We start from the raw sequence: 24,157 nt of genomic DNA on the forward strand, positions 1-24,157 counted from the left end.
TTTTAGATGCACAAACATGCTGAATGAGGAAATCACGTTTAAGATCTTCTAAAAGAACAATCAAGATTGCATAATTTGGAGGGGGAAAAAAGGGTTAAAAAACGGTTAAATTAAACATTTTCAAACGTGCGCACAGTCACCGTGGCATTGATTCACAGTGTTGCGTAACAGTCCGAGTTGGACCGCTTGCCCCTTTTCGGGAAACCGAGTTTCTTTATCGAGCAAAATGAAGATCCTGAGCAAAGCCGAGATAGTGACTGCTGAAAAAGTGCTTCTCAAGCACTTACCCAGGAGTTTCAAGGTAGTGCTGATTCTTAAAAGCAAATCTACAACTGTATCCAAATGCAGTGCCGCACGATGTCGCGTTGGCAGGTTTACGGTTACCTTCGCGCTATTAACAAGGACAGACCGACCGTGGTGGAGGTGCTCGTGGACTCGTGGCCGGAGTTCAAGGTCATCATCTGCCGCTCCAAATGTGAGGTGAGTTCTGGAGAATTTTAATAAAGCACAAGACTTGGTAAATGTGGTTCGGTCCGTTTCAGAATGAATCCGTAGGGAAGACGAGGAAAAAGGTGTCATATTATTGCACGGACGAAAACGCTTTAAGGAAAATGCTGGTAGATGCTGATGTGATCGATTGGAGCACCTATTTTATCATTGGAGGTCAGTATATATACAGATGGATGAGTACAGTATATATATAGATATATCCTTTTTATCTTGCAGGACTTGATATGGCTCAAATCTCTATGGTGAAAGAAGTGTCTTCTCAAAGGAAAGTAAATACCAGGACCTTTATTGTGCTACATCTAATGTATTTGATAGACAGCCACCATCTGCTGCCTGAACAGGAAGTTCCCAGGTATGGTCCAAAGGCTCCAGGTGTGTTGTGGTCACATTTACCCCAGGGACTCTATACACAGCCATGTCCTTTCATGTCCTTTCATGTCCTTTCATGTCCACAGTCAGGTGGCGTCAAGGATTTCATCTCTGGACCTTTCCCACGTCGACTTGGTGAATAAAACCTGGAAGTTTGGGGGGGATGAGAAAGGCTACAGCAGCATTACGAACCTCATCACCAACTTCCCGTCGTGTTGCATCACGGACGAGCACGGCCAGCCCGTGTCCTGGATCCTGCTGTACGATTACTGCGCCATGGGGCTTCTGTACACTCTGCCCGAGCACAGAGGGAAGGGTCACGCCAAAGTGCTGATCAGCACCATGGCCAGGCGGCTCATTGCGGAAGGTTTTCCAGTCTACTGTTTCATAGAGGAGGACAACACACTCTCCTATAAGGCCTTTACAAACTTAGGCTTTATTGAGGATCCCACATACCGGGCAGCATGGTTGGAGTTCAATTTCTGATTGATTTTATTTCATCTGACAGATTGTAAATTCTCTCAGGGGTCTTGATGGTCTCCTTTGCTGGTCCCCTTCTGACAATCTTTTGGATTCACACACAGATCGTATCATTATGTCCTATATTCTAATTATTGATAATAGGTTGGATTCTATGGAGTGTTCAGTGATTCGGATATTCCTTTTAAGCACAGAGGTGAACTGTTGACACACTCACCTCATAGTACGATGGTTGGATTCCAGCTCATGACCTTGCATGGAAATCTAAACGTGAGTATAAGGGTGTGAGTAAATGCCTAATGTGTCCTTTCATGGACAGGTAACATGCCCAAGGTGTGTCTTCAACTCTTACCCAGTTCGTGCTGAAAACAATGACATCAATCCTTTTTTTACAACGAACAATTTCAGGTCCGAGCCTAAAGATGGTGTTGTTTCAGTGCACGTCTGATTGACCTGTTTTGGTCAGGGAACATTATGTGGCCACAGGATATTCAACATTCTAGTTTAGCTTTGCTTTTGTTTCCTCTTTATCAATCTGCTCAACAGAGACCAAACCACGACCCCCTGTGGTAACGATCCACAACGGCGTTTAAAAACGACCTCAAACGTTGGCGTCTGCCATGTAAACAAAGCAACAGAAATATATGGAAGTTATGCTTCAAAAAATGTTTTTGATTGGAAAAAATATCCAGAAATCGCATATTTATAATGCAATATTTTCTGTAGGACTTAAATCTGCTCCACATGTATGATTGATACATTTTTGCATAAATTTGGCACAATAAAAGTGTAACTACAAACCTCTTTTAGTTACCGATAAATGAGTGTCTGTGTCCTGTGTCTTTATACATTTTCAGAGGGGTGATGTCTTCAGGGTAAAACAACATCTCATGTGTTTTTAGGTCTTCGTGGTTTGACAGTTAGCATCTTCTTCCGGTTGGTGAAAACAGTTGTTTAAAAGTGTCGCACTATGGCGGTATAGATCTGGGAAGCATGTTGACTTTTTAGATGCCTACAGTGAGGCTGATAATGGAATCAAACAATAGTTGAATACAAAACCAAAAAATAAATAAAAGCAAAGACGCCGTCTCCAATTCTGTCTTAAATCGAGGTTTAATAAAAACAAATACAAAATCCCGTCATACATTTCAATATCTTTTTATGAAATAACTTTATTTCAATTGAGGGACTTATCTTCGCCACGATAATATCAGGTCAACTGCATCCAAAAAATGTTAAACAACAAAACTCACTGTGTCACATGACCACTGGAGGACTTCACTAATTAAGTCAGGGCATGTGACCTTATATCACACTTTGATGCAGTTTTAAGTCTGTTTCAAGATTTCACACTTTTGCACTTTAGCCAGATGTAGAAATTCCATAATCATTGTACATCAGTCGTGCAGAGGTATTGCTGTATTTTCAGTGCAGGTCTCGCTGGGTCGTTGATTACAGATCTCATCTCTTTTCTGTTAATGCACCATTAGCTCTGAAATAAAGAGGGAAAAAATACACTGTAAATGATATGCATCCTTATGACATATAGACTTTCTATCTATCTATCTATCTATCTATCTATCTATCTATCTATATCTATCTATCTATCTATCTATCTATCTATCGTATTATCTGTTACTTCTTCACCTCTTTTCATTATAATATTCGAGACGAGTCAGCCAGGTGTTCCAGTACTCCAACATCAGTTCTGACTTCAACCGGTGAGCATGAGCTGGCGAGCCGTCCTTGTAGGCAACAACAATGAGTCCATTTTCAACCTACAACAGAGCAACATTGTGTGAGGGCAACAGCAAAATGTTTCTTTCAGCTCAGGACTCTCAGGCAGGCTGACCTGATACTTATAGTTGGCATCGCTGTTCAGAGCCCCGGCATAGGCGGCCACCTGAATCGGGTTGTCAAACGTATTGCTCAGGAATGGTTTCGGCTTCTCGGAAGTCTTCCAGTCGATAACGCACAGCACACCTCTGTGGATAGAAGCAGTTGGTTAAGGATAGTTTGGACAAAGTCACACCTTATTTTTAGCCAAAAACTATTTACCTGTAGCGAGCAACACAATCGGCAATTCCGATGTAGTTCAGCTTTTGATGCTGTACAGCGCTTTCGATGGCTTTGACTTCACTCATGTCCTCCAGTGTGTGAGAGATGCTCTCCAGGTATCCCCGTACCTCAGGTGTGTACTCTTTCTTTCTCTTCAAAGCTCCACCTGATGTCAGAGCATCCTCCACAGCTGAATGGAAAAGCTTTCCTTGCCTAAACAAAGCTGATCGCAACATTCTTTTCAACATTTTGTTAACCCATATATCAAAGCACATACATTATTCTACAGCAGTAAACAAACCTCACCCTGACTGTATTGTTCGAAGCCTTCCTCTCCGAGCTTTTCGATCATCCTCCTCTTCCACCTGTCCAGGTAGAAGATCTGATCTGGGGAGAGAGTCTGCTGAAGGATGCGGGTCACACTCGGAACTGAAGCGCCCCCCTGTCCCCGGTTTAATGGGATCCGGACAGGAGGTCCACGGCTGTCTCCTCCTGTCTCTAGAGTGTCTTTGTGTTGTAGAAATGGATGGAATGTTTTTGGTTCCGAGGACGGTGTTTGCTCTCTGACAACAGGTCCAAAAATGTGTTCGTCCTCCGCTTTAAGTGTCTCGGGAGTTTGTGAACTAACCTTCGAAGACATGACTGACTTCACCAGGGACGAATAACGTTCACTATCAACTGAGCTGTACGGACTGTGTCTCTTTGGTGATGGTAGAAACTGACAAGCAGAGAAGTTGTTCACAGAGAGGGAGGCGCATTGGGGAACAATGACGCGTCCCGTGTATACCACGCGTTTAAAAGAGAACATTCTGGCGATTTTTAACAAACAAACCTGAAAACTTCTACAGCATTAGCTGCTTAAAAACACTTTTCTTCAAACATCTTGAATTGTATAGAAAAAGGACCCTCGTTGTACTCGTTTGTATGATGGGTTCTTGCCCCAACATATTCCACGCAGTGTGTCACTCAACCAAAACACGATAGGAATGTTTCTAGACGGAACGCTTTAATGGTTGCACGCGTTTCCTTGTTTTATCGGCGACTGTTTTCCGGTTATAAAATCAGAAACTACATTACCCAGCAGATGTAACGAAAATAACTATATCTACTGCATTTTGTATGTTTAGACACACCATAACATCGCCACGAGATCTTTGGGTGGGAATTGACGATGTATACTTTAGAAGAATCCACTACTTTCGACACAGTCAACCTTTAAAATGGTTTATTCAAAATATCGGTGAAAAGAACTACACTACCCACAATTATTAAATGGGTGATCTGTAGTTTTCTTAGTTTTCGCATTGCTGTATAAATGCAATAGTTAAAATGCACCACAACTAATGTAGTATCAAAGAGAAAATACACACCTGGAAAAACCGTGACAGAGTGTCTTTTATAGTTTATTGTGGCTGGCGCTCTGTATTTCTCTCTCAAAGTTAACAAATATTACAGCCCTGTAAATCTGCGCCCCCCGGTCAATTGAAATGTTTTAAAGTCAACTGGCTCGTTGGTTTTGCTACAATCCTGAATCTCCTGAAATCCTGAAATGTTAAATAAAATTTCAAGTCCGGATTTGAGAGATTCACGTCGGAAACGTGAGCAGCCAAATATCTGAAGTAGATATTAGTAGATGAAGTTTCTGTTTAGTCCGATCATGACAACTACAAAAACTTAATATCGAAATCAAACTATTTAAAAGCAAAAGGCTAGAAATGTGACGTGAGTGACTAAAACAATAACCAATCGCAACATTTGTGCATCCGTCAGTGTCCAATAAGAAGAGGGCGAAGGCGGGATCGAACCTTTCGGGATTGGGGCGAAAACCCATTTGACAGCTCATGAGCAGAGGGAAACAGCTTCCTGCTTAGACTTTTGTTATTTGGCCTACAAATTTGCTTCTCACTTCGTCGGATTTTCGTGCTGTCATGACATCTTCCATAGATGAAAGCAACAAGGAAAAGGTAGGTTTGAAGGCTGTTGGCATGCAGAGTATTGTGGTTTTACTAGCGTTGTGGGGATGTTAAAAATTGCCATTAACTTGTGTTTTCGCTGTTAATGCTAGCCTGAGGCTAAAGCTAGCCTGCATGTAATTGACAAAGCAAGCGGAAAAAGTGTGCCGCCTGAATAAAGCAAATATATAAAATCAAGTCCGCATATTTTACTTTACTTGCAAAATTTGGAAGAATGTGCCGTTTCCTTTGTGAACTTTGAAGAGAGTGCCAGTTTATTGCACTGTATCACATCAATATATGTCCCTTAGGTTGAGGGTAACCACGATAAGTTTGATATTCTGACAAACTGTTCAGAACTTTTAGGAGTTTAAAGGGATGCAATTGGTAGTGTTCCATTGTTTACATGTTCTCCGCGTTTTTGCAACTAATCGTCATTTATGTATATATTTGTAATTAAATGGAAGGCCATGGCTTTGGTCTCACAACATTCCAGCTTTTCCACCAGGTCCTTCACTTCATAAATGTGTGTGTGTGTGTGTGTGTGTGTGTGTGTGTGTGTGTGTGTGTGTGTGGTGTGTGTGTGTGTGTGTGTGTTTTCCTTAGATGCGGTCTGTGTCTGTGGATCTGAACAATGATTCTTCACTCCTTATTGACATTCCTGATGCTCTCTGCGAAAGGGACAAAGTCAAGTTCACTGTTCATACAAAGGTGAAAATAAATGCATGCAGGATATATTATTATATTAAGAAATAAAAAAAACCTAGTGTCACAATACTAATTGCATCGCTGATGGGATTTTCTGAACTTGACATGGTTCTGTTTGCTCCCAGACCACGCTCAGCTCTTTCCGGAAGCCAGACTTCTCCGTTCCACGGCAGCATGAGGACTTTATTTGGCTACATGACACCTTAGTTGAGACAGAGGATTATGCTGGGCTAATAGTGAGTTGGATCGTTTTTAGATATAATTCCATAACAAAATGGATTTAAATTGGTCATTTCAATTCTGACTGCACATTGTTTTTCATAAACTGTTTAACTATCATACTTTCTCAAGTGCTATGTCTTTCGTAGATCCCTCCATCACCTCCTAAACCTGATTTTGAGAGCCCAAGAGAGAAGATGCACAAACTGGGTGAAGGTGAAGCGACAATGACAAAGGATGAGTACACAAAAATGAAACAAGAGCTGGAGGCGTGAGTACAGCTTAAACAAAACTCCAGGCATTTTGCTCTCTGTTTCCACAGCTTCATGAAGTCTTGTCTTACTGTTCCATGTGCTGTTTTCTTTTCAGTGAGTACCTGGCTGTGTTCAAGAAAACCGTCCAAGTGCACGAAGTCTTCCTGCAGAGACTGTCGTCTCACCCAATCTTGAGCAAAGACAGAAATTTTCAGATTTTTTTAGAGTACGAGCAGGATGTGAGTTCCACATAATGCTGACTTCCTTCTCCCATTTGTCAGTTGGAGAGAGAGGAAGTCGAGTTTACTGGCAAATTGTGGCGCATGACTTGTGTCCTGCTGCCATCAGCACTTCTGCTTATCTCAGTGGTCTTTGGCTCAGAGTTTCTGACGTGAAAGCTTAACAATGCACACTTTGCAATCAGTGTTGTGGAAATATCTATTCCATGCATTTATATGTTTGTGGGACATACAATCATACAAGAACAATTCATTATTTTTTTCTGTATTAAACATTTAGTTCAGGTTGTCTTGAAGACTGATTTATTCTCCACATTTTGTCCTCAGCTCAGCGTGAGAAGGAAGAATGCTAAAGAAATGTTTGGAGGATTCTTTAAGAACATGGTGAAGTCAGCTGATGAGGTTCTCATCTCTGGAATAAAGGTTGGTTCATCTCTGACCATCTAAAAATATGTGAATAACACTTAACTTCCCCAACCGTCGTGTTTGCGTGTTTTTGGGACAGGAAGTGGATGAGTTTTTCGAGCAGGAGAAGACTTTTCTGCTAGACTACTACAGCAAGATAAAAGATTCTACGGCAAAAGCAGAGAAAATGACCCGCGCTCACAAAAGTATCTGCATTTTAGCTTTTTAGGTAAAATAGATTAAAGCTGTTCTTAGGTTTGTTAATTTTCCTCTTTTTGCAGATATTGCAGATGATTACATCCTCATCTCGTCCACTCTAAACTGTCTTTCTGCTGATGATAGCACAGCAAATAAAAAGTGAGCATCACCTCTACATTCATGCGTTTTACCCAGCTGATGCGTCTGTAACTGAACACTGATTAGTCAATGTTTGGTATTCTTCCGGTTATCCTCCGTTAATTCAATTAACGAATGTAACTATTTGATTGTGCTATTTTTAGGCAACTGGAGAAGTTGTCGGACCTGTTTGAAAAGCTCAGAGTAAGCAGAACATTCTGCTCCTACGCACGACGCCTTTGCAAATATTTGTCCCCATTTTGTAAACATTTTGTATCCATTTGTGCTCCTTCAGAAGGTGGAAGGAAGGGTAGCTTCAGACCAGGAGCTGAAACTCACAGAGCTGCTGAGGTATTACATGAGAGACATCCAGGCTGCCAAGGTGAGACACGGAAACCCGTCCTTTCTTTGCACTGTAGCTCCTCAAGTCACCACAGGAAGGCCTCCACTGTTGTCCACGATGTGACCTTAATCCAAGGGCCAGACCCTTTAAGGTGGTGCAGCAGCCCTCTGATCATAAAATCAAGTCAAGGCCCTACACTAACATCTGTAGCTGCAATCACACAGGATGCAGAACTATTTGACTGATTGTTGCATTCTGCTGTAATTCTGTGGTTTTATGACATCACACTCTATTGCTCATCTACATGGAGCAACTCTTGATGCACTCAACAAATACGCAAATTAAACACACTTTCTTTTGTTTACACGTTCTAGAAATTTGCTCAGTATTTGCTTTACATTTTTTGTGAACTGTCAACAAATGACCTGTATGGATTGTAAATATTTACCCAGTCGCAGCAGTTTTAAATGGCTAACGTTGAACTATGTGGAACGTGCCAGGACCTACTGTACAGGCGAGCCCGCGCCTTGGCCGACTATGAGAACTCGAACAAGGCGTTGGATAAGGCTCGGCTGAAGAGCAAGGACATCCCACAGGCAGAGGAGCATCAGAAACACTGCCTCCAGAAATTTGACAAGCTCTCGGAGTCTGGGAAGAGAGGTTTGTACATTCACCTGTGCGTCGGCCTATACCTGTTTTCTATGTCTCCATTGGAATCCACTGCACTAAGTTGTGTTGTTTTAATGTTTTCTCCGTAGAGCTGACTGCTTTCAAAGCCAGACGCGTGGTGGCCTTCAGGAAGAACCTGATAGAGATGGCTGAGCTGGAGATAAAGCATGCAAAGGTAGGATGACTGAGCTAACCTTGTTTAAATGGTATCAGTTAGCCGTGGATACGTAATGATCAGCCAGGTCTCATTTTCACACAGCTTTGGTGTTATTGCGTCACCACATGCAAACGTGTGTAATTATTTAGTCAGTGCTTGGAACACTACTACAGCTTGAGCTCAAATATCTCTAGAGGCATTGGGTTTATCTACAAATTATTCTGTGGATTTAAGGCCACAGTGTTATCATTTATAAATATTATTACTAAAATACATTATTTCAGATAGCAGATTCCATTTTTGTAGAAAGGTGGGAAGCCTGTTTCTCTGAAGGGTTATTTAATCCATCATTAATCAGTCTGCTTTCAGCAGGGGTCTTGTTGTAAAGTCAAACGCCTCCTGACTCCGAGGAGACTAATCCCAGGAAAACCCTCTTCTCTCTTGTCTTTCCAGAACAATGCAGCTCTATTGCAGGGATGCATCGACATGCTTAAAAGCAACTGACATGTTTTCCAAATGTTCCTGTCGCGCCATCACCAAGTGACCAGTAGTAGCAGCTGGATACCTGGGCAACCCCAGGGCCTTGCACAGACACGACTCTAAGCCTTCTCTCTGCTCCGACACATGGGTCTGATGCCACTTTAGAAGCCTGATTGGGACAAAGTGTCTCATCTGCAGAGTGTCCTAATGTTTACAGAGCCTGGTCCATTCTTTTCCATTAGTGATGGTGGTCTAATTTTGTTTTGAATGCCTCTGGAAACTAGGGCTGCACATTGTAAAGCCTTTTCCTTTCCATGTCAGAAGAGCTTCTCTTCCCCCAAGTCTTGGTTTATCTCATTTGTATGTGATGCACACACTGTACATGAACATGCATTCTTTATAAACATATTGAGTCTAATCTCCTCCCTCATGTACTCGTACGGATATTTTATTGAATTACTAAACTTACTTCATTTGTTGGGGATCTTTTTTTGTTTGTATTTACAAAAGGAATAGTTCAAAATAGGCTCTACATTCTTGTGCTCAGGTATCAAAGCATTACCTGTAGAAACCCAATGGAATATATGGAGAGGAGAGCAGATCATTTTGCTGTGGTGATCAGGATCACATATTCCTGCAAATGACCGAGATGCGATGGGTTTCATATCTACTACAGCTTACGTTTGTTTTACTCTCTGTGCCCATTCATAGTGCGTAATTATTGATTGGTCCACGAGTGATCCAGCTGATTTGATATTTACCAGCCCTTTGAAACAGAAAATAAAAAAATTATCAGAAGATGCACTAAGAAAAAAGCAGTTGCAATAAATTGTCAATGCATTAGTTTTTTAAGAAAATGAATGTATTTCTCATAGAGTCCAATTCTGTGAACTACTTTTCCATGTTTTTCTTACAGAAATTTAGCCTTTTATAAATTTGTAATAATGGCATTTAATAAATCATTCTTTCCCAAGTTCATTGCCGTTTCTTTCGTTTAAAAAAAAAAAAAAAAAGAAACTCAAAGATGTGAGGATATTCTGCCCCGTTTGGCCTGAATTTAATAACCTGTTGAATCGAATCTACGACTTTACCACCAGGTGGCAGCACCCGTCACGTGACTGCATCCTCCCTCCAACTAGTTTTTTTATTTTTTATTACAGGGCTCTTGAATTAAACACAGCTGTGTGCATATTTGACCACCATGTGGTGGGTTTGCAGGGCTGTCAGGACATTTTCTGTGCTTGGAGGATTCACAACCACCAAAATGCAAAATCCATGTGCTGGTGAGCAGCGGCGGCTTCACAGAAATGTATAGCATGCACTGACGGATTGACAAAACATCTGTTTTATCTTGCCAAAACCTGTTTGTCAATATTGACTTTAGTCACAGTGACTTTTGGGTTTGGACTCGGTGATTGGATGGAGTCACCCGAGACAGCCAATAATATAGCAACACATGCATCCTAAAAGGACCAACTGCACGAAAAGAAGCAGAAGGGAGATTAAGTAATGATTATTCATGTCCGTTTCAGGATATCATATTACCATTTTCACATCATCTCTGCAACTCTGATTAGAGTCGACGAAAGAGGAGGTTCCCTTTTTTTAAAAAAAAAAACCTTTTCTAACTGTCGAACTGATGTGATCATTTTCCCCAGTTTTTGCTCTTAAACTTTAGATTTTCTGTGGCCTTATCAGAACAAATGTCTCTGCAGTACAGAACTTTTCTTCAGATTATAGATAAGAATGAGGGGATCTGGGGATTTTGTACACATCAGACTTCAATCACAGGTGAGCTGTGGTGACAGCAACCCGCCACCTATTGGCTGAGAGCAGCTGCCTCAGGAAGACAAACAGGGATGGTGACTTTAAATGGGCTGTATTTCCTGAGTGGACTAGAACAGGATCCACAGTCCTGCTTCACATCGGGTTGTTTGCACACTCATACAAAGGATTTTTGCCTTCTTTTTTTTGGCAATCATTCAACCGCAGCAGCAATGCTCAGGTGGCTCAGGCCACAGGTGGTATTATATATTTCCTTACCCATTCAATGAATCTCAAAAAAGTCTGGTAAGAAAACTGAAAAACTTGTGCACAAATTGTTGACTCTTCCCAGTTGATAATGTCATTTTGTCATCAAGGTAAACAGCTCAAAGAACAGAAGGCCATTCTTAGGACAGTGTGTCCTTCCCATAATAATGCTGCTTCCATTTTTAAAAAACATAATATACAGTGTGTGTAGTCACATCATTTGTTGCGGGAGGGAGTCAATTATTTTTTTAATGAATCTGTCACTCAGTACTTTAAAATGACAAATTCAAAAGGGAATTTGAGAAATTTTTGAAAACATTAAACTGGGAAAACTAAAATATTCGCCTGACATGAACCCGGAATCGTTGCTATGACACTTGAAGTTTACCTTTGGGCTCCTTCTCTTTCTTTTAATCGTCTTTGAGGCACTTCTCTATCTCAATTTGTGAATTAAGTTGACTGGACATGATTTGGAAGTTCACACGTGGTGTGTGACCCACGTCTCTGTGATGTGTCGGTCGCATACACCTGAATGATGTCATCATGTCTGGAGGAACCCCGGCGCCGCTCATCACCTGCCTGATACCACAGTCAAGCAAAGAGGTGGCAACATGAGGAAGAGCTGAACGGGCCAAATGACAACATAATCCAGTGATCCACCCTCCAATGAAACAATGACCTTCTGGAAACAGCCAAGACACCAGAGGAGTGTTACACCTTTGTGAGTGTTCTTGACATGACTGGAGGGACCAGAAAATGGCGGCCCAGCAACTGTCCCCGTCCAGCCTGACAGGATCTGCAGAGCCAAATGGCCGAATTTATCAAAATTTGCACCAGACACAAAACAAAACAAAGTCAGTGAATTATAATATGAGCTGTTCTTGTATCTTGTGGTGAAACTGTACTCAGTGACACCGTTTTGCGTATTAAGCCGTTCATTATTTGATCAAAATATGTAAATATTTAACCAAATATCCAAATTCAGGCAGCATGCAACCAATGTTCAGGATGTTTTCAGGTGTAAAAAAGATGAAATGTCTGAATTCAAAGGAGATTGTTTTACAAATTAAAAAAGGAAACGAGGTGTAAAAGTGTTGATCACGCCTGTCTCACGCAGGACAAAATACTGGCACGTTTATTAGTGTTTGAAAAGAAAAAGGTCAAGTATACTTTTTACAACTAGCAGTTGGAATACAGTAGGCGTACAGTTTAACTGTACTGTTGTGGTGATGTGGCAATGATTTAATTCATGAAATGTGTCAGGAGAGACTGTTGCTTCAAGTGTGTGCTGCTTCCGTGGCCTGGAGTGTGAATAGAGGTGTTCCATTATTTAAAGCAGATGAGGTTTTCCCATTAAAAAAAGCTTCCCAGAACAGCACGGCATCACAGATTGGGTGTGTCAAAGGCATGGTGTTTTTTAAAATGAAACTATCCTGATAATCAACAAAAACAAAGAATTGCCAGTTTTCATTTCCATGGAAGTTCACTTGTTGAATGTTCTCTTTTAAATACAGTTGGCCAATACATTCAGAATCTTCAAAACTAGGTAATTTTAAAGTCTGCTTTATTTTCGCTAAGATTTTATTTGTATAAACGCACTTACGAGCCGCATTCCATTTCAACAATCCGCTTCTGTTTCACTGGAAGTGACACGACTAACTAAGCTTTTCATGTAGCTAAAAAACTACAACTCCCGGCATGCTTAATTCCGGAAGTAGTGATTTCCAGCCAATGAAATGCGTTTTAGCAGCACGGTATTTATGTGGGGCATGGGGCCAGGACGTCTAGCCAGCTCGAAGTGCCACGACTTCACAGCAGACCACGGATTCTCCTGCAGCCGAGCGAGGGGGAGAACTGGAAAAAAGCTAGTTAGCCAGATAGATAGCTGATAAATAGGTAGCTTTGCACAGAAGTCACTTCCTCTGTCATTCAAAGTGGTTCCTGTCTTTCGGCTCTCTTTAAAATAAGTACACGTAGCTCTTTAACAAGCCAAGTAAGTAAAATACATTTTTTTTTTATTCATTGAAGCAGTTTAGGCTAACATAGAAAGCTGTCTAACTGCTACATATTGAGCTAACTACAGGTACAAGAAGAAAACCTCTGAAAGTTTCGTAAAATGTTTCCCCCCCCTTTGTAGCTGTTTGGACATTTGTGTTTTAGCCCTTTGAGCTCAGACTTGATACGTGAGCACACATTCCCTCTCATAATGTTGGAGACAATAGTCAAATTCATTGATTCAGTGTTAGCCTCATTGCTAGCCTGCAAATGATTATTCAGAGTATAAAATTGGCAGGTTTAGATCGTATATTTTGAATTTTGGCTTAAGGGCGTGATGGGGGTTTCTTTGACTTAACTTTAACTTTAAAACGAAATAGGCCTTCTTGCAAATTTTCAAAACTTAATGTGTTTCTGTTGAACTGAAATAAAACAAGAAGTGAAAAGTGTATTGTGGTGCTCCTCTCTTGCACTGACTAGAATGAGGCGAAGCGGTGGAAGATTGAGGTTTTCTGTCAGCTCAGTTAACATCATTTTTTTCTGCACCATTTACTTAAACGTCTAAAGACTGTTTTAGGTTTCTATTTACCAGAAGTGCAGATTATATAATTGAGTGTGCAGATTGTCACCCTGAGTGTCATAATGTGAAACCACCGTTTTTATTTTCGTGTAATTGTCACTTTTGTGACCTCAGGGATCAGGAGGCAGGACTCTTTCCTTTCACTGCCTTTCCCTGTGGAAGGACTCTGGACTCTTTCAGTAATGCACAAATGACTCCAGTATCTGTTTGTACATTTGGGATCGTATTTAGTGGTTTTTGTTTTTTGATAGGATAAGATGACATGTATTCGAGTTAGCAGTGCTGCAGGAATGCATTAAGGAGCGGGTTTAGTCTAAGCCTTAAAGTAAGAGTTGAAAATCTATACAGGCTAAGACCAGGTTAAGGTTGAGTGCTGTATTCAATTTTGTCTGTAATGTCCTTTTTTTTTTTTTTCTTTTTTTTTAAACTGCTTTTATCTTTAACTATAAGTCTTATATAGCCTCATTTTGTACTTTCACCTCCACCCTGTTTAGCACTGTTGTTCTCATCTACAGTCTCATTAAATTAATTGTTTATAAATGCATTCTGTATTTTAGGAAACACCCATCATTTAAACTATTAATTGGGATTTAATCACAGGGGTGAGTTTGAGCTGCGTCAACATTAATGTTTCCCTCCTCCAAGCTGTAACTCGTCAGCTTGCTGATAAGAATTGCTGTTCTGTCCTTATGTAGCACAACTTCAATAGCCAACAGCGACACCCTCAGGCCTTCATGGGTAAAGCCTGTAGTGGGCCAGCCACGCGATAGTTGACAGCCTGTGCGTGTTTGGTCGTGAAATAACTCGAAACGTCAGTGGATGTTAATGGAATTTCCAGGAAATATTTGTTAATGATCCAGGGAACAGCTCATTCAATTTTGGTAACATTCTGGAGGGAGCTGGACGTTGATCTTCTAACTCCAAGGTCCTTGTTCATGACGCATCAAAGTCTTATATGTGGATTACATGAGTTGATCTTTTATTATTTTTCCCACCCATTTTATTTTATTTTTTTTACAGTTTTTGTCCCCGTTGCAAGTAGGGATATTCATTAAATGCCAAAATTTTATATGCGTAATAGTTTGCTGTCTATTATCTCATTTTAGGTTTGCAGAAATTGGAAAAAAATGGACATCTATGACCCCCAGACGCTTGGGATTATGGTGTTTGGTGGATTCATGGTAATCTCTGCTGTTGGGATTGCTATTGTCTCCACCTTCTCCATGAAAGAGACCTCGTATGAAGAGGCCCTGGCTAAGCAACGCAGGGAATTGGGTAAAACGCAGTCTGCTCGTACTGACAAGAAGAAGAAGGACAAAGTATCTGAGAAGAAAAAAAAGAAGAAAGAAGACAAGCCCAATGGAAAGATCCCAGAAACTGAAATAATCCAAGAGGCCGCTGAAATGGAAGTGATGATTGAGGCTGTTGCTGCCCCCGTGGTATCTGCTGCCCCGGCCTTTGTGCCTGCTCCTGTTTTGGAGGTTAAACCAACTCCGTCTGTTAAGTCACCAGCTAACCAGCCTAAGACTGCAGCTGAAGCAAGTGCCGCTCGTACCGAGCCCTCGCCCGCACCCTCGCCTAAGGAGAAAAAGAAAAAAAAGGTGGCCAAGGTAGAACCAGCACCAGTTGTAGCTGCCCCTGCACCCATCAAGCCAGTGGAAGAAGCCCCTGTGTCTGCCCAGACTAAGAATGCATCAGCAAAGTCTGCTCCTGCCCCGGTCTCAGCGAAGACTGTCCCAGCGCCGACCAAATCCGCTCCGGGCCCTGCAACACCAAAGTCTCCTCCCACTACAGGATCAGCCAAGTCTGCCCCTGCTCCAGCCAAATCTGCCCCTGCCCCGGCCAAGTCTGCCGCTGCCCCTGCCCCGGCAAAGTCTGCCTCTGCTCCTGCTCCAGCCAAATCTGCCCCTGCCCCGGCAAAGTCTGCCGTTGCTCCTGCCCCGGCAAAGTCTGCCCCGGCCCCGGCCCCGGCCCCAACCCCAGCCCCAGCCAAGGGCAAGTCTGCCCCAGCCAAGGGCAAGTCTGCACCTGCCCCTACTCCTGCAAAGTCTGCCCCCGTGCCTGCAACAGCCAAGTCTGCCCCTGCCCCGACCAAGTCTGCCCCTGTCCCTCCAACAGCCAAGTCTGCCCCTGCCCCGACCAAATCTGCCCCCGTCCCTCCAACAGCCAAGGCTGCCCCTGCCCCGACCAAGTCTGCCCCCGTCCCTCCAACAGCCAAGTCTGCCCCTGCCCCGACCAAGTCTGCCCCTGTCCCTCCAACAGCCAAGTCTGCCCCTGCCCCGACCAAGTCTGCCCCCGTCCCCCCAACAGCCAAGGCTGCCCCTGCCCCGACCAAGTCTGCCCCCGTCCCTGCCCCGACCAAGGCTGCCGGCCGGGGTGCACAAGCCCAGTCCAAGGCTGCGCCAGTGCTGGAGACAGTGGCCAAAGATGTCCCAGTCATGGCCGTGCCTCCAGTGGGGGCTCAGCCAGCTCATCCCAGTAATGGAAAAGCACAGGAGCCCAGGAAGAAGCCTTCCAAGAAAAAGTCCCAGCCAGGTAGCAACACCTAAAAAAAGATTTGCCAATATACAACCCTAAGTATACATTATGTGTGTCAGTGTTTGTAATTTATATTGTACTGCATGTATGGTTAAACTGGTTCATGTTATTAACAACTTAATTTTATAGTTGATTGGTAAATAAAAGATTCCTTGATGCTGGGGTTTCAGTGTGAAATGATGCAGGTAAAGCCTAGTGACTAGCCTGCCGGTGCTGAGGGGCTATGGACCAAGTCTCCATGAAAAGTGGTACCAATGCCAGTGCTGTTAAAGTTGGGCACGCAGCTTGCTGGCTTGTGCAAACATTGGCCCGTTCTGTCGCCTGACAAAGGCTCTGTCAGTACCTTGACAATGGTTAGTGGGCAGAGTGGGCTCCCCCTTGACTGAGGCTCGTCTCTGCCTGGTGCTACCAGTTTTCCTTCTGTATATGTCACAAAAATGTCTGTTTCCTGATACACTATAGTGAATTCTGACTGCCCGGGTATTGAAGTTTTAGTGTTGACATGTATGGAACTTTTTTAAGATTGTTCCGAATGACTTAAATGATCTTGGTCTCTTTTTAGCAGCGGCAGCGGATCCTGTTGACGCACCATTGTATTTGCCCTTCAAAACTCTGGTCTCCACGGTGAGTAGCATGGTGTTCAGCGAAGGGGAGGCTCATCGGCTCATCGAGATCCTGTCTGAGAAAGGAGGCATCGTTCAAGACACTTGGCACATGGTATGATGAAGAGCACTTCACAGTGACGAACGTCACTCTGTTTTGGCTTCGCGATTGCTCGGTGAACTCATCTTTTCTGTGTACGTCTGCATTTCCAGGCCACGCAGAAAGGAGACCCCGTGGCCACACTTAAGAAGCAGCTAGAGGAGAGGGAGAAACAGTTGGCAACAGAACAGGAGGACGCATCTGCTGCCAAGAACCGTCTTAGAGAAATGACCAAGGTTAGCTATTTGAACACCAGTCAACTGCCCTTGTGACAGTTTCTAAATATGTTCAGCAGACTGCATTAGAGACATTTAAAATAATCTTCAGAATAATGAAAAACGACTTACTACTAAAGTCAAAGGGGGTCTCGCTCTGGAGTGTGGAAAGACAAAAATGATACCACAATAATACGTAAAAAAGTCCCTAATCCTGAAGGTGGCAGTAGAGGAAAGGTAAGAAGGTGACTGCAGATGCACAGGCAACAGTGTTGCCCTTTGGGAAAAGTGCGGAGCTCGCTCCCTTTCATGATGAGTTGTGAAAGAAGTTTGCTTTCTGAACTTCCCGTGCTCAGGAGCTGTCTACTGAGAAATCCAAGGTTGCCACTGTGGAGACGAGGCTGAGCTCCCAGCTGAGCAAGAGAGAGCAAGAGATGATTGCTCTGCAAGCCCGCATGCAAGCCAGCTACCAGGATCACGTGGCTCAGACTCAAGCACTCAACACAAAGGTGAGTTCTTGTACGCAAATGCTCCAATTCATCGTTTAGTTTTTATTCCCATTAAGGTAATTTCACCACCAATTAGTTGTATTTGGGGTTGCTTCTTTGTCCAGCCGTTGATTGATTTTTATTTATTTTTTAATTTTACAGATCCTTGGCCTACAGGACCAATTGGAAAAAGGTCCCAGTGCCCAGCTGGCTCGTCTACAACAGGAAAACTCCATTCTTCGTGATGCCCTGAACCAAGCCACAAGTCAGGCTGAAAGCAAGTGAGTGCTTGGACGTGGCGTTGATCACCATCTGTCATCGTTAACATGACTGCACTCTTCTTTCATTCATTCCTCTGTATCTGCACCTCCGTCTTGTGTCCGCAGACAAAATGCAGAGCTGGCCAAGCTCAGACAAGAATGCTCAAAGTTGACCAAAGAACTGGGAGAGAAGACGGAAAGTCTGCTCGCTGATGAACATGTCAGGAAAGGGTTGGAAGCCAAAGTTTCCGCTACGGAGAAGCAGCTTGCCCGGCTTCAGGTAGACCAGACTTTTGGAACACATGAGTATAATTACATTTTCTTATGGACTCTCAGTTCATTCAGAGTTTTGTAAATGCTGTAACTGTATTGAGTGGCTTATTAGATTCTCTGGCAAACACAGTGCCAGCCATCTCACTCCTTCCAAAATTAAAAATAAAAATAACCTACAGGGCTCATTAAAAGCTTGAGGGGTGGTTTGTAACGTTTATTGCCTGGTAATCATAGAACCCTTCTGGATTGGAATGTAACCATGCAGTAATGGGGCTGTAGGGAGAATGTGTCTGGGGAGCAACTGGAATCTGTGCGTGTCCAAACACCTCATCTTCAGCAGTCTTATACTGGGAACTCCTTAATGTTGAAATTCTGTGTTGCTGCATTACTGTTTAAGCATTACAGGTTAGGAAATGAGAACAGGTCGTTAACTTAGTTGAACTGTAACACTTTAGGGCTGGAAATGTGTTGTCCATGGATCTTTAGTTGGGGCTCAGTTGAAATGAAATGCTGAAAGAGAATGAGCCATTTCCCCTATTCAACACCTGCTTCTGCGAAATAACTCTAAAACTAAATAAATCCTTAGAAACGAGCAATTTAGATGCGGGTGTGTGTGTCATTGTCAGTTGTCTCGAATGCCCCCCTGCTGTTCAATGTGGCCTGAGCCATTCGTACCTTCTCTTGACAGACGAGCCATTCTGAGAGCGAGCAGGCTTTACAGAAGCGCCTGGAGGAGGTGAGCGAGGAACTCAGAGCCACTCAGAGCAAGAACACCAGCTTGCAGGCAGCTCTGGACAAGACTCAGCATGATGGCAATGCACTCTCAGGTAAGGGGGAGGAAATGACTTCTGGGGCAAAGTGGTTGAAACAAGAATATTGAAATATTAGCGCGCTGTCTTCATCATGCTGCACCTTATTGCTTCTACAGAGTGCCAGGTGCACGTTGGGAGACTGGAGACTGAGGTCAGGGAGCGCTCTGCTCAGGTGGAGGCCCTCAGCTCTCAGCTGCAGGAGATAAAGGTAGAGAAAACCCAACTGGTCGAGCAACTGGCCTCCATTAACTCACTTCTGGAGGCCAGTCAGGCCAAAAAAGAGGAGGACAAAAATCAGGTGGGACATTTTCTTTGTCTCCTGTCGGACGTGGTCACATGGCTGACTTTGCACGTTCAATGCCATTTGTCCTGTGCTCCAACAGGGAAGCAGCGCAGAAATGGACCAGCTGCGACTCAGGTAAACGTTTGAGCATCTCACTTCACTCGGACTGATTCAAAGCTTTGCACTCAGTTCATTTAAATTGTGTCGTCGCTGCAGCCTTCAGGAGAGGGACAGTCAGCTGAGCAGCCTCCACGATGAAGTGAAACAGTTGCACGAGAAGCAGGAAGCTGCCGTAAGCATCTTTAACACTTCACATATAAGGCACGATGTATTTGTGGAGAACCCAGTGACCAATGGCAAATAACCTTTTCTAACAGGAGAACACTATTATTGGGCTAGAACAGAGAAATAAAAGGTATTGTACAGTTTATTCTTCATCTTATCCAGCTTTTTAGATTTTATCTCCATTGAATCCAAACATGTCTCCCTCTGCAGTGAGAATGACAGTCTTGTCGCATCACTTCAAGATGAGCTAAAAAACCTCAAAGAAGAGATGGCACAGCTTAAAAACACACAAGTAAGTTGATTCACAGTTGTGAATCCGACCTGCAGAATGAAACCTGTGTGAATTATTCTCCTGGTCACTGTTTACAGACAGACGGTGCCACCGAGCTCAGGCAGCTACAAAACAGGTAAACGAGGCATCCAAGAATAGAAAAGTTGGTCCTGTATCTCATCCAGAGTTTTAGTTTTATTTTGTGTTTCCTGTTAGTCTGGCAGAGAAGACTGCTTCTATCACGTCGCTGCAGGAGGAGCTGAAAGAAGCGAAGGAAAAGCCCGTAGAGGTGAGGGTCTCTTCACACACCAGCAGCTCCTCAATCGAGGCCACTTTGCTCTTCATCACGCGCTGAATTATGGCACCATTTTGGCAGGATGCTCTGAGAGACCTGACGGCTTTACAGACAGAAACCAAAGAAACTCTCCAGACACTCTTCCCACAGATACCTTTAGAGACACATCAGGTAGGAAGCAGCTGGTTTCTCATCACAATTTGCTGACTCTTACCCTGATGATTGTGTTGTTGTAAAATGTGTGGTGTCTTTTTTTCCTTAGTCTAACTGGCTGCAGGTATTCATGCATAAAGCACAAGAGGCTCTCAACCAGCAGAACCAGGAGTCTCAGTCGAGCACAGCTTTACCTGTAAGTATTTTACTCCTGGTTTAAAGTAACTGCGCATTAAAAAACTCAACTTGTTCCTGTTGGTTCAGGAATTGCTTGAGAAACTGAAGGAGGCTGAAGAGAGCCACGGCTCACTACAGGCTGAATGTGACCAGTACAGGACAGTCCTGGCTGAAACTGTAAGTAGTAAACCTTGGCTCCGTCTACGTTTAGCCTTAACGTTTTAACATCTCATTCCTCATCTTCCTCAGGAGGGAATGCTGAAACATCTGCAGAACAGTGTAGAGGAAGAAGAGCAAGTATGGAAGTCCAAGATGGCGAACTCGGACGAGCAGCTGAGGCTGGCAAGTTGAACCTTGTTTATTGGGACGTCGCACCACTAGCGTGTAGATTTTCCTTCTGTTTGTGCTGTAATAAATGATCCCTGTCACATTCAACCAGGCCTTGGAGCAGGTCAGAACGCTGGAGGCAGAAAACCAAAGCATAGAGCAGGTGGGGTTTGTTTTCTAAGCTAATTCCGTTGAGGTGGGGAGGGCAGAAACGCGAGTCTCAAACACGTCGTCGTTGTTGCCTCTGTGCAGGTGAAGGAACAGATGCTGCTTTTGGAAGCTCAGCTGGAGAAGCAGACAGACAATCAGGTGTTCTCAGAGGAGATGGAGCAGGTATTTGATCGTGAAATCTACCACTAAAGTGAAAGGAGCTCCTTTTTGACCTGACATTCCTTTTAATTCTTGAGATGCTGAAGAAAATATATGTAGAAATGAATGTAATAGAAATCAGCTGTTACACATCCAAATCCCGTGCGTGCGTTTAAGGATGCAACAGTATTTTTTGTTGTTTTACTGTGCGTCCAGCTGAAGCTGCAGCTGTCAGAGTGCCAGAATCAGCTGGATTCGGCCCAGAAGGAGGCCCGGGCCCACAAGGAGGAGCTTACACAGGTGACTTTACTCAATACGTGGCTTTTCCTTTCACCTGTCACGACGTGCACATTCAGTTGTTTGTCACACGTTGATTCTTGGCCATCCCCGCCGAGCCAACCTGGCGAGTTTTCAGCGACGTGACGGGAAAAGGGCACGTCGGTGGTAAGGTTGCGTCATTTTTGACTATCAATGAATTCCTGTTCCAGGTCAGAGAGCAGCTGGGAGAGATCAGAATGAGGGCTCAACAGGAACAGAATGGCGTAGCTGATGTTCATCCCAGTCAGGTCAGGGTGCAAAGGTCACAGGGCACCCATAACTTCCTGTTACAGAGTACTGGGCAGTCGCTTGGACGCGCATATTAATGAGCTCATTGCTGTTATTTGTGTTGATGGGCTACTTGTGCTCATGTTTTTGTTCAACACGTCATCAGAACTGCCGTAATAGTCAAAGCAGATGGCCATGTTATAATGGTTGCTTGGTAACGGATGTCACTGAAAAAGAAGTAAACTATTTCCAGTCTGTCCAGTGCTCATGACAGTGGCTGATTATGCTAATGCTGTTCCATTGTTTGAATGACTAGAACTCTTAACAAATTGGATCTTTCACCTTCCTTGGCATGCACACTCCTCTCCCTTTGTTTTCAGATGTTTCTTTGTATGCTGCTTCACAATAACAGATTTTTTTCTCCTGTTTGTTGGCCTTAAACTTTAGTTTTGTTCTTTGTGATGCTGGAAACTAACTTGGCACACAGGTTGAGCAGCTCGTGTGTGTGTGTGTGTGTGTGTGTGTGGGCGTGCAGTTCTGCCATGACCCAACTATGTTTGCATACACGCATTGTCTGTGCGTACTTTTATTGTGAACGTGCTCTTCCTGTCTGCCTTCAGGTCCAGAACGAGCTGAGTCAGAAGACGGAAAAGCTGCACGCGGAAGTTTGTCTGAAGCAGCAGCTTTCTGAAGAGTATGAGCAGGTATCAGCGGCCGTCGGTCTCTCTAAGTTCTTGACACGGCACCGAGCAACAGTCCACTCTAATCGGATATGTGTGTGTGTTCATGTTGGAAATGTTCAGGCCCAGAGGACAATTTTGGAGCTTCAGGCTCAGCTGGATCTTCTGAAGGATTCGGAGTCACTACAAGCTGACACGGAAGACGTTGCACAGCTCAAGGTGGGCCAATGAGGTCTCACAGCTCTATTGGTGTTGCTAATTATTAGTTAGTGCTGATAAACAGATGCCAATATTTAATTGGTTGTTGGTGTTGAAGTCTTCAGCTTTGACTTAACCCCATTATTCAGACTGGGATGATCTGGGAAATTAGCTCCACACAAGCCAGACACTTCAGGCTTTAAATATTAAGATTCAAATGGTGAAGGTATAGTAATTAGTAATATAATAGTAATATGTTTGCTGTCTGGTGTAATAGGAGCGCTTGGAGAAGGAGAAGAAATTGTCCAAAGACTTAGGCCAGGCTGCCACCAAGCTGCAGCAGCTTCTCAGGGCCAGTCAGGAGCAGCTGACCAAAGAGAGAGAGACCGTGAGGACGCTACAGGAGCACCTGGAAGGACAGGTGAGGCTGTGTCCATGTGGAGGCTGGTCTGGGTGAGTGATGTAAAAGGCAGCATTGAAGAGCTAATCCTGTCCTGCTCTTTAAAGGGAGACCGCGTGGAGCTGAAAGAAGGCACGTCGGTGTAGGAGACCATCCGAGGACACTACAAATTAAATTGCCAAATATGCCTTATTACCATAGTTATGCATTCCAAAACTTTTTTTGTACTGTAGTTGATGGCATTTGTTGCAACTATAGGAGGCAAATGTTTATGAACATTTGATCTGATTAGTTGAGAATCCTGCAGCAACCACACATTCCATCAATATTCCTGACTGTCTTTTATCCCTCTGCCTTATTGTTCAACAACCTGCCCTATAGTTCAGTGTTAAAAAGGGAAGCTGAATGTGCGTGAAACGTGCATCAACCTGTGCAATTACTTCTAAATGTCTTGTATGTGGTTGAATGGTGGAAACATGGATCAGTATTTCATTAAATTTCATGCCTGCTTTCCCCTGTAGCCGGCTGCATTTGTATGAGTGAATAAATGCTGTAGTTCTACACCCCTGCTGTGCGCGTCAGTAAATGCAACTGCTGGCTCATCCGAATGAAGATGTCTGAATCTCACATTGGGACATTTGACTTTTGGGCCGGGACACATTTCAGAAGTTGACTATTTAAAAGCACAAGATTAAGAACGCACCGTGGGTACAAGGTTGTTACAGGAAGACGGACACTTTTCCGTGCCCCCTCCAAACATGGATGTTTAGGGAAAGCTGTCATTTTGCCCTCAGCCTGCCCCCCCCCCCCCCCCCCACAAACTGAATTAACACTTCATATCGAGCCTTGTGCCGATACTGGTAAATGAAAGTAGCTCAGTATTTATGCTAAAAGTAACCAACAGCAGTTCCAAGTTAAATATTGTCATTTTCATAATTCTAAACATTTGGAATGTTATTAGCCTGTAGCCCCCCCAGTGTATTCAAAGCTGATAGATTTAAGTGTTCGCCACAGCTGATGGATGAACCAACACCAGCATTTATCCTGCAGACCAACCCAGGTTCTCCTGAAGCAGCAGTATTTGTTCTGCATGTGTAATAGATGCAAAAAACAAATATTCCCAACTCAGTGGACAGACTCAAGGGAATTTGGAGCACGGA

At 43.5% G+C, this 24,157-nt stretch overlaps 4 protein-coding genes across 6 annotated transcripts; 3 read left to right on the forward strand and 1 right to left on the reverse strand.

Annotated features, from left to right (window-relative positions):
• The first annotated feature begins 128 nt into the window (after positions 1–128).
• Positions 129–2,184, forward strand: LOC130534369 (glycine N-acyltransferase-like protein 3). Of its 2 annotated transcripts, XM_057048452.1 has the most exons (5): positions 129–301; positions 373–480; positions 543–663; positions 727–862; positions 966–2,184. In XM_057048452.1, exons 1-5 carry the CDS (start codon positions 227–229, stop codon positions 1,363–1,365), a joined length of 840 nt encoding a protein of 279 aa, XP_056904432.1. In that variant the 5' UTR covers positions 129–226; the 3' UTR covers positions 1,366–2,184. The 2 variants fall into 2 exon arrangements, with proteins under 2 accessions (XP_056904432.1, XP_056904431.1); XM_057048451.1 differs by having other exon boundaries at positions 129–475.
• A 269-nt stretch (positions 2,185–2,453) lies between these two features.
• mgme1 (mitochondrial genome maintenance exonuclease 1) lies at positions 2,454–5,068 on the reverse strand. The gene is made up of 5 exons (XM_057048450.1): positions 3,724–5,068; positions 3,418–3,640; positions 3,212–3,344; positions 3,007–3,137; positions 2,454–2,851 (listed from the first exon to the last, which is right to left on the reverse strand). Exons 1-5 carry the CDS (start codon positions 4,223–4,225, stop codon positions 2,821–2,823), a joined length of 1,020 nt encoding a protein of 339 aa, XP_056904430.1. The 5' UTR covers positions 4,226–5,068; the 3' UTR covers positions 2,454–2,820.
• A 151-nt stretch (positions 5,069–5,219) lies between these two features.
• Positions 5,220–10,152, forward strand: snx5 (sorting nexin 5). The gene is made up of 13 exons (XM_057048448.1): positions 5,220–5,381; positions 5,976–6,080; positions 6,203–6,313; positions 6,446–6,567; positions 6,666–6,789; positions 7,117–7,212; positions 7,295–7,400; positions 7,476–7,551; positions 7,695–7,734; positions 7,826–7,912; positions 8,374–8,533; positions 8,632–8,717; positions 9,153–10,152. Exons 1-13 carry the CDS (start codon positions 5,346–5,348, stop codon positions 9,201–9,203), a joined length of 1,200 nt encoding a protein of 399 aa, XP_056904428.1. The 5' UTR covers positions 5,220–5,345; the 3' UTR covers positions 9,204–10,152.
• Positions 10,153–12,963: 2,811 nt separating this feature from the next.
• Positions 12,964–23,560, forward strand: rrbp1a (ribosome binding protein 1a). Of its 2 annotated transcripts, XM_057048445.1 has the most exons (27): positions 12,964–13,203; positions 14,892–16,320; positions 16,886–17,040; positions 17,139–17,261; positions 17,597–17,749; positions 17,891–18,009; positions 18,115–18,268; positions 18,950–19,088; positions 19,190–19,371; positions 19,457–19,491; positions 19,573–19,648; positions 19,734–19,771; positions 19,852–19,933; positions 20,011–20,048; positions 20,129–20,201; positions 20,289–20,378; positions 20,470–20,556; positions 20,625–20,714; positions 20,787–20,876; positions 20,974–21,027; positions 21,117–21,197; positions 21,390–21,473; positions 21,662–21,739; positions 22,340–22,423; positions 22,523–22,618; positions 22,875–23,018; positions 23,105–23,560. In XM_057048445.1, the coding sequence occupies exons 2-27, from the start codon at positions 14,913–14,915 to the stop codon at positions 23,141–23,143; spliced, it is 3,792 nt and encodes a 1,263-aa protein (XP_056904425.1). In that variant the 5' UTR covers positions 12,964–13,203; positions 14,892–14,912; the 3' UTR covers positions 23,144–23,560. The 2 variants fall into 2 exon arrangements, with proteins under 2 accessions (XP_056904425.1, XP_056904426.1); XM_057048446.1 differs by lacking the exon at positions 21,662–21,739.
• Positions 23,561–24,157: the final 597 nt, after the last annotated feature.

Source organism: Takifugu flavidus, chromosome 11, assembly GCF_003711565.1.
Source record: "Takifugu flavidus isolate HTHZ2018 chromosome 11, ASM371156v2, whole genome shotgun sequence".
Classification (NCBI taxonomy): domain Eukaryota; kingdom Metazoa; phylum Chordata; class Actinopteri; order Tetraodontiformes; family Tetraodontidae; genus Takifugu; species Takifugu flavidus.

Coding starts and splice junctions, on each gene's coding strand:
- snx5 (XM_057048448.1), top strand. CDS start 5,346: ATGACATCTTCCATAGATGAAAGCAACAAGGAAAAG. Junction 7,735..7,825: donor ACCTGTTTGAAAAGCTCAGA/GTAAGCAGAACA, acceptor GTGCTCCTTCAG/AAGGTGGAAGGAAGGGTAGC. Junction 7,913..8,373: donor GAGACATCCAGGCTGCCAAG/GTGAGACACGGA, acceptor GGAACGTGCCAG/GACCTACTGTACAGGCGAGC.
- mgme1 (XM_057048450.1), bottom strand. CDS start 4,225: ATGTTCTCTTTTAAACGCGTGGTATACACGGGACGCGTCATTGTTCCC. Junction 3,641..3,723: donor CTTCGAACAATACAGTCAGG/GTGAGGTTTGTT, acceptor TGTTGCGATCAG/CTTTGTTTAGGCAAGGAAAG. Junction 2,852..3,006: donor GAATATTATAATGAAAAGAG/GTGAAGAAGTAA, acceptor TCTTTATTTCAG/AGCTAATGGTGCATTAACAG.
- LOC130534369 (XM_057048451.1), top strand. CDS start 227: ATGAAGATCCTGAGCAAAGCCGAGATAGTGACTGCTGAAAAAGTGCTT. Junction 664..726: donor CACCTATTTTATCATTGGAG/GTCAGTATATAT, acceptor TTTATCTTGCAG/GACTTGATATGGCTCAAATC. Junction 863..965: donor CCTGAACAGGAAGTTCCCAG/GTATGGTCCAAA, acceptor TCATGTCCACAG/TCAGGTGGCGTCAAGGATTT.
- rrbp1a (XM_057048445.1), top strand. CDS start 14,913: ATGGACATCTATGACCCCCAGACGCTTGGGATTATGGTGTTTGGTGGA. Junction 19,772..19,851: donor CTAGAACAGAGAAATAAAAG/GTATTGTACAGT, acceptor CTCCCTCTGCAG/TGAGAATGACAGTCTTGTCG. Junction 21,028..21,116: donor AAAACCAAAGCATAGAGCAG/GTGGGGTTTGTT, acceptor GCCTCTGTGCAG/GTGAAGGAACAGATGCTGCT.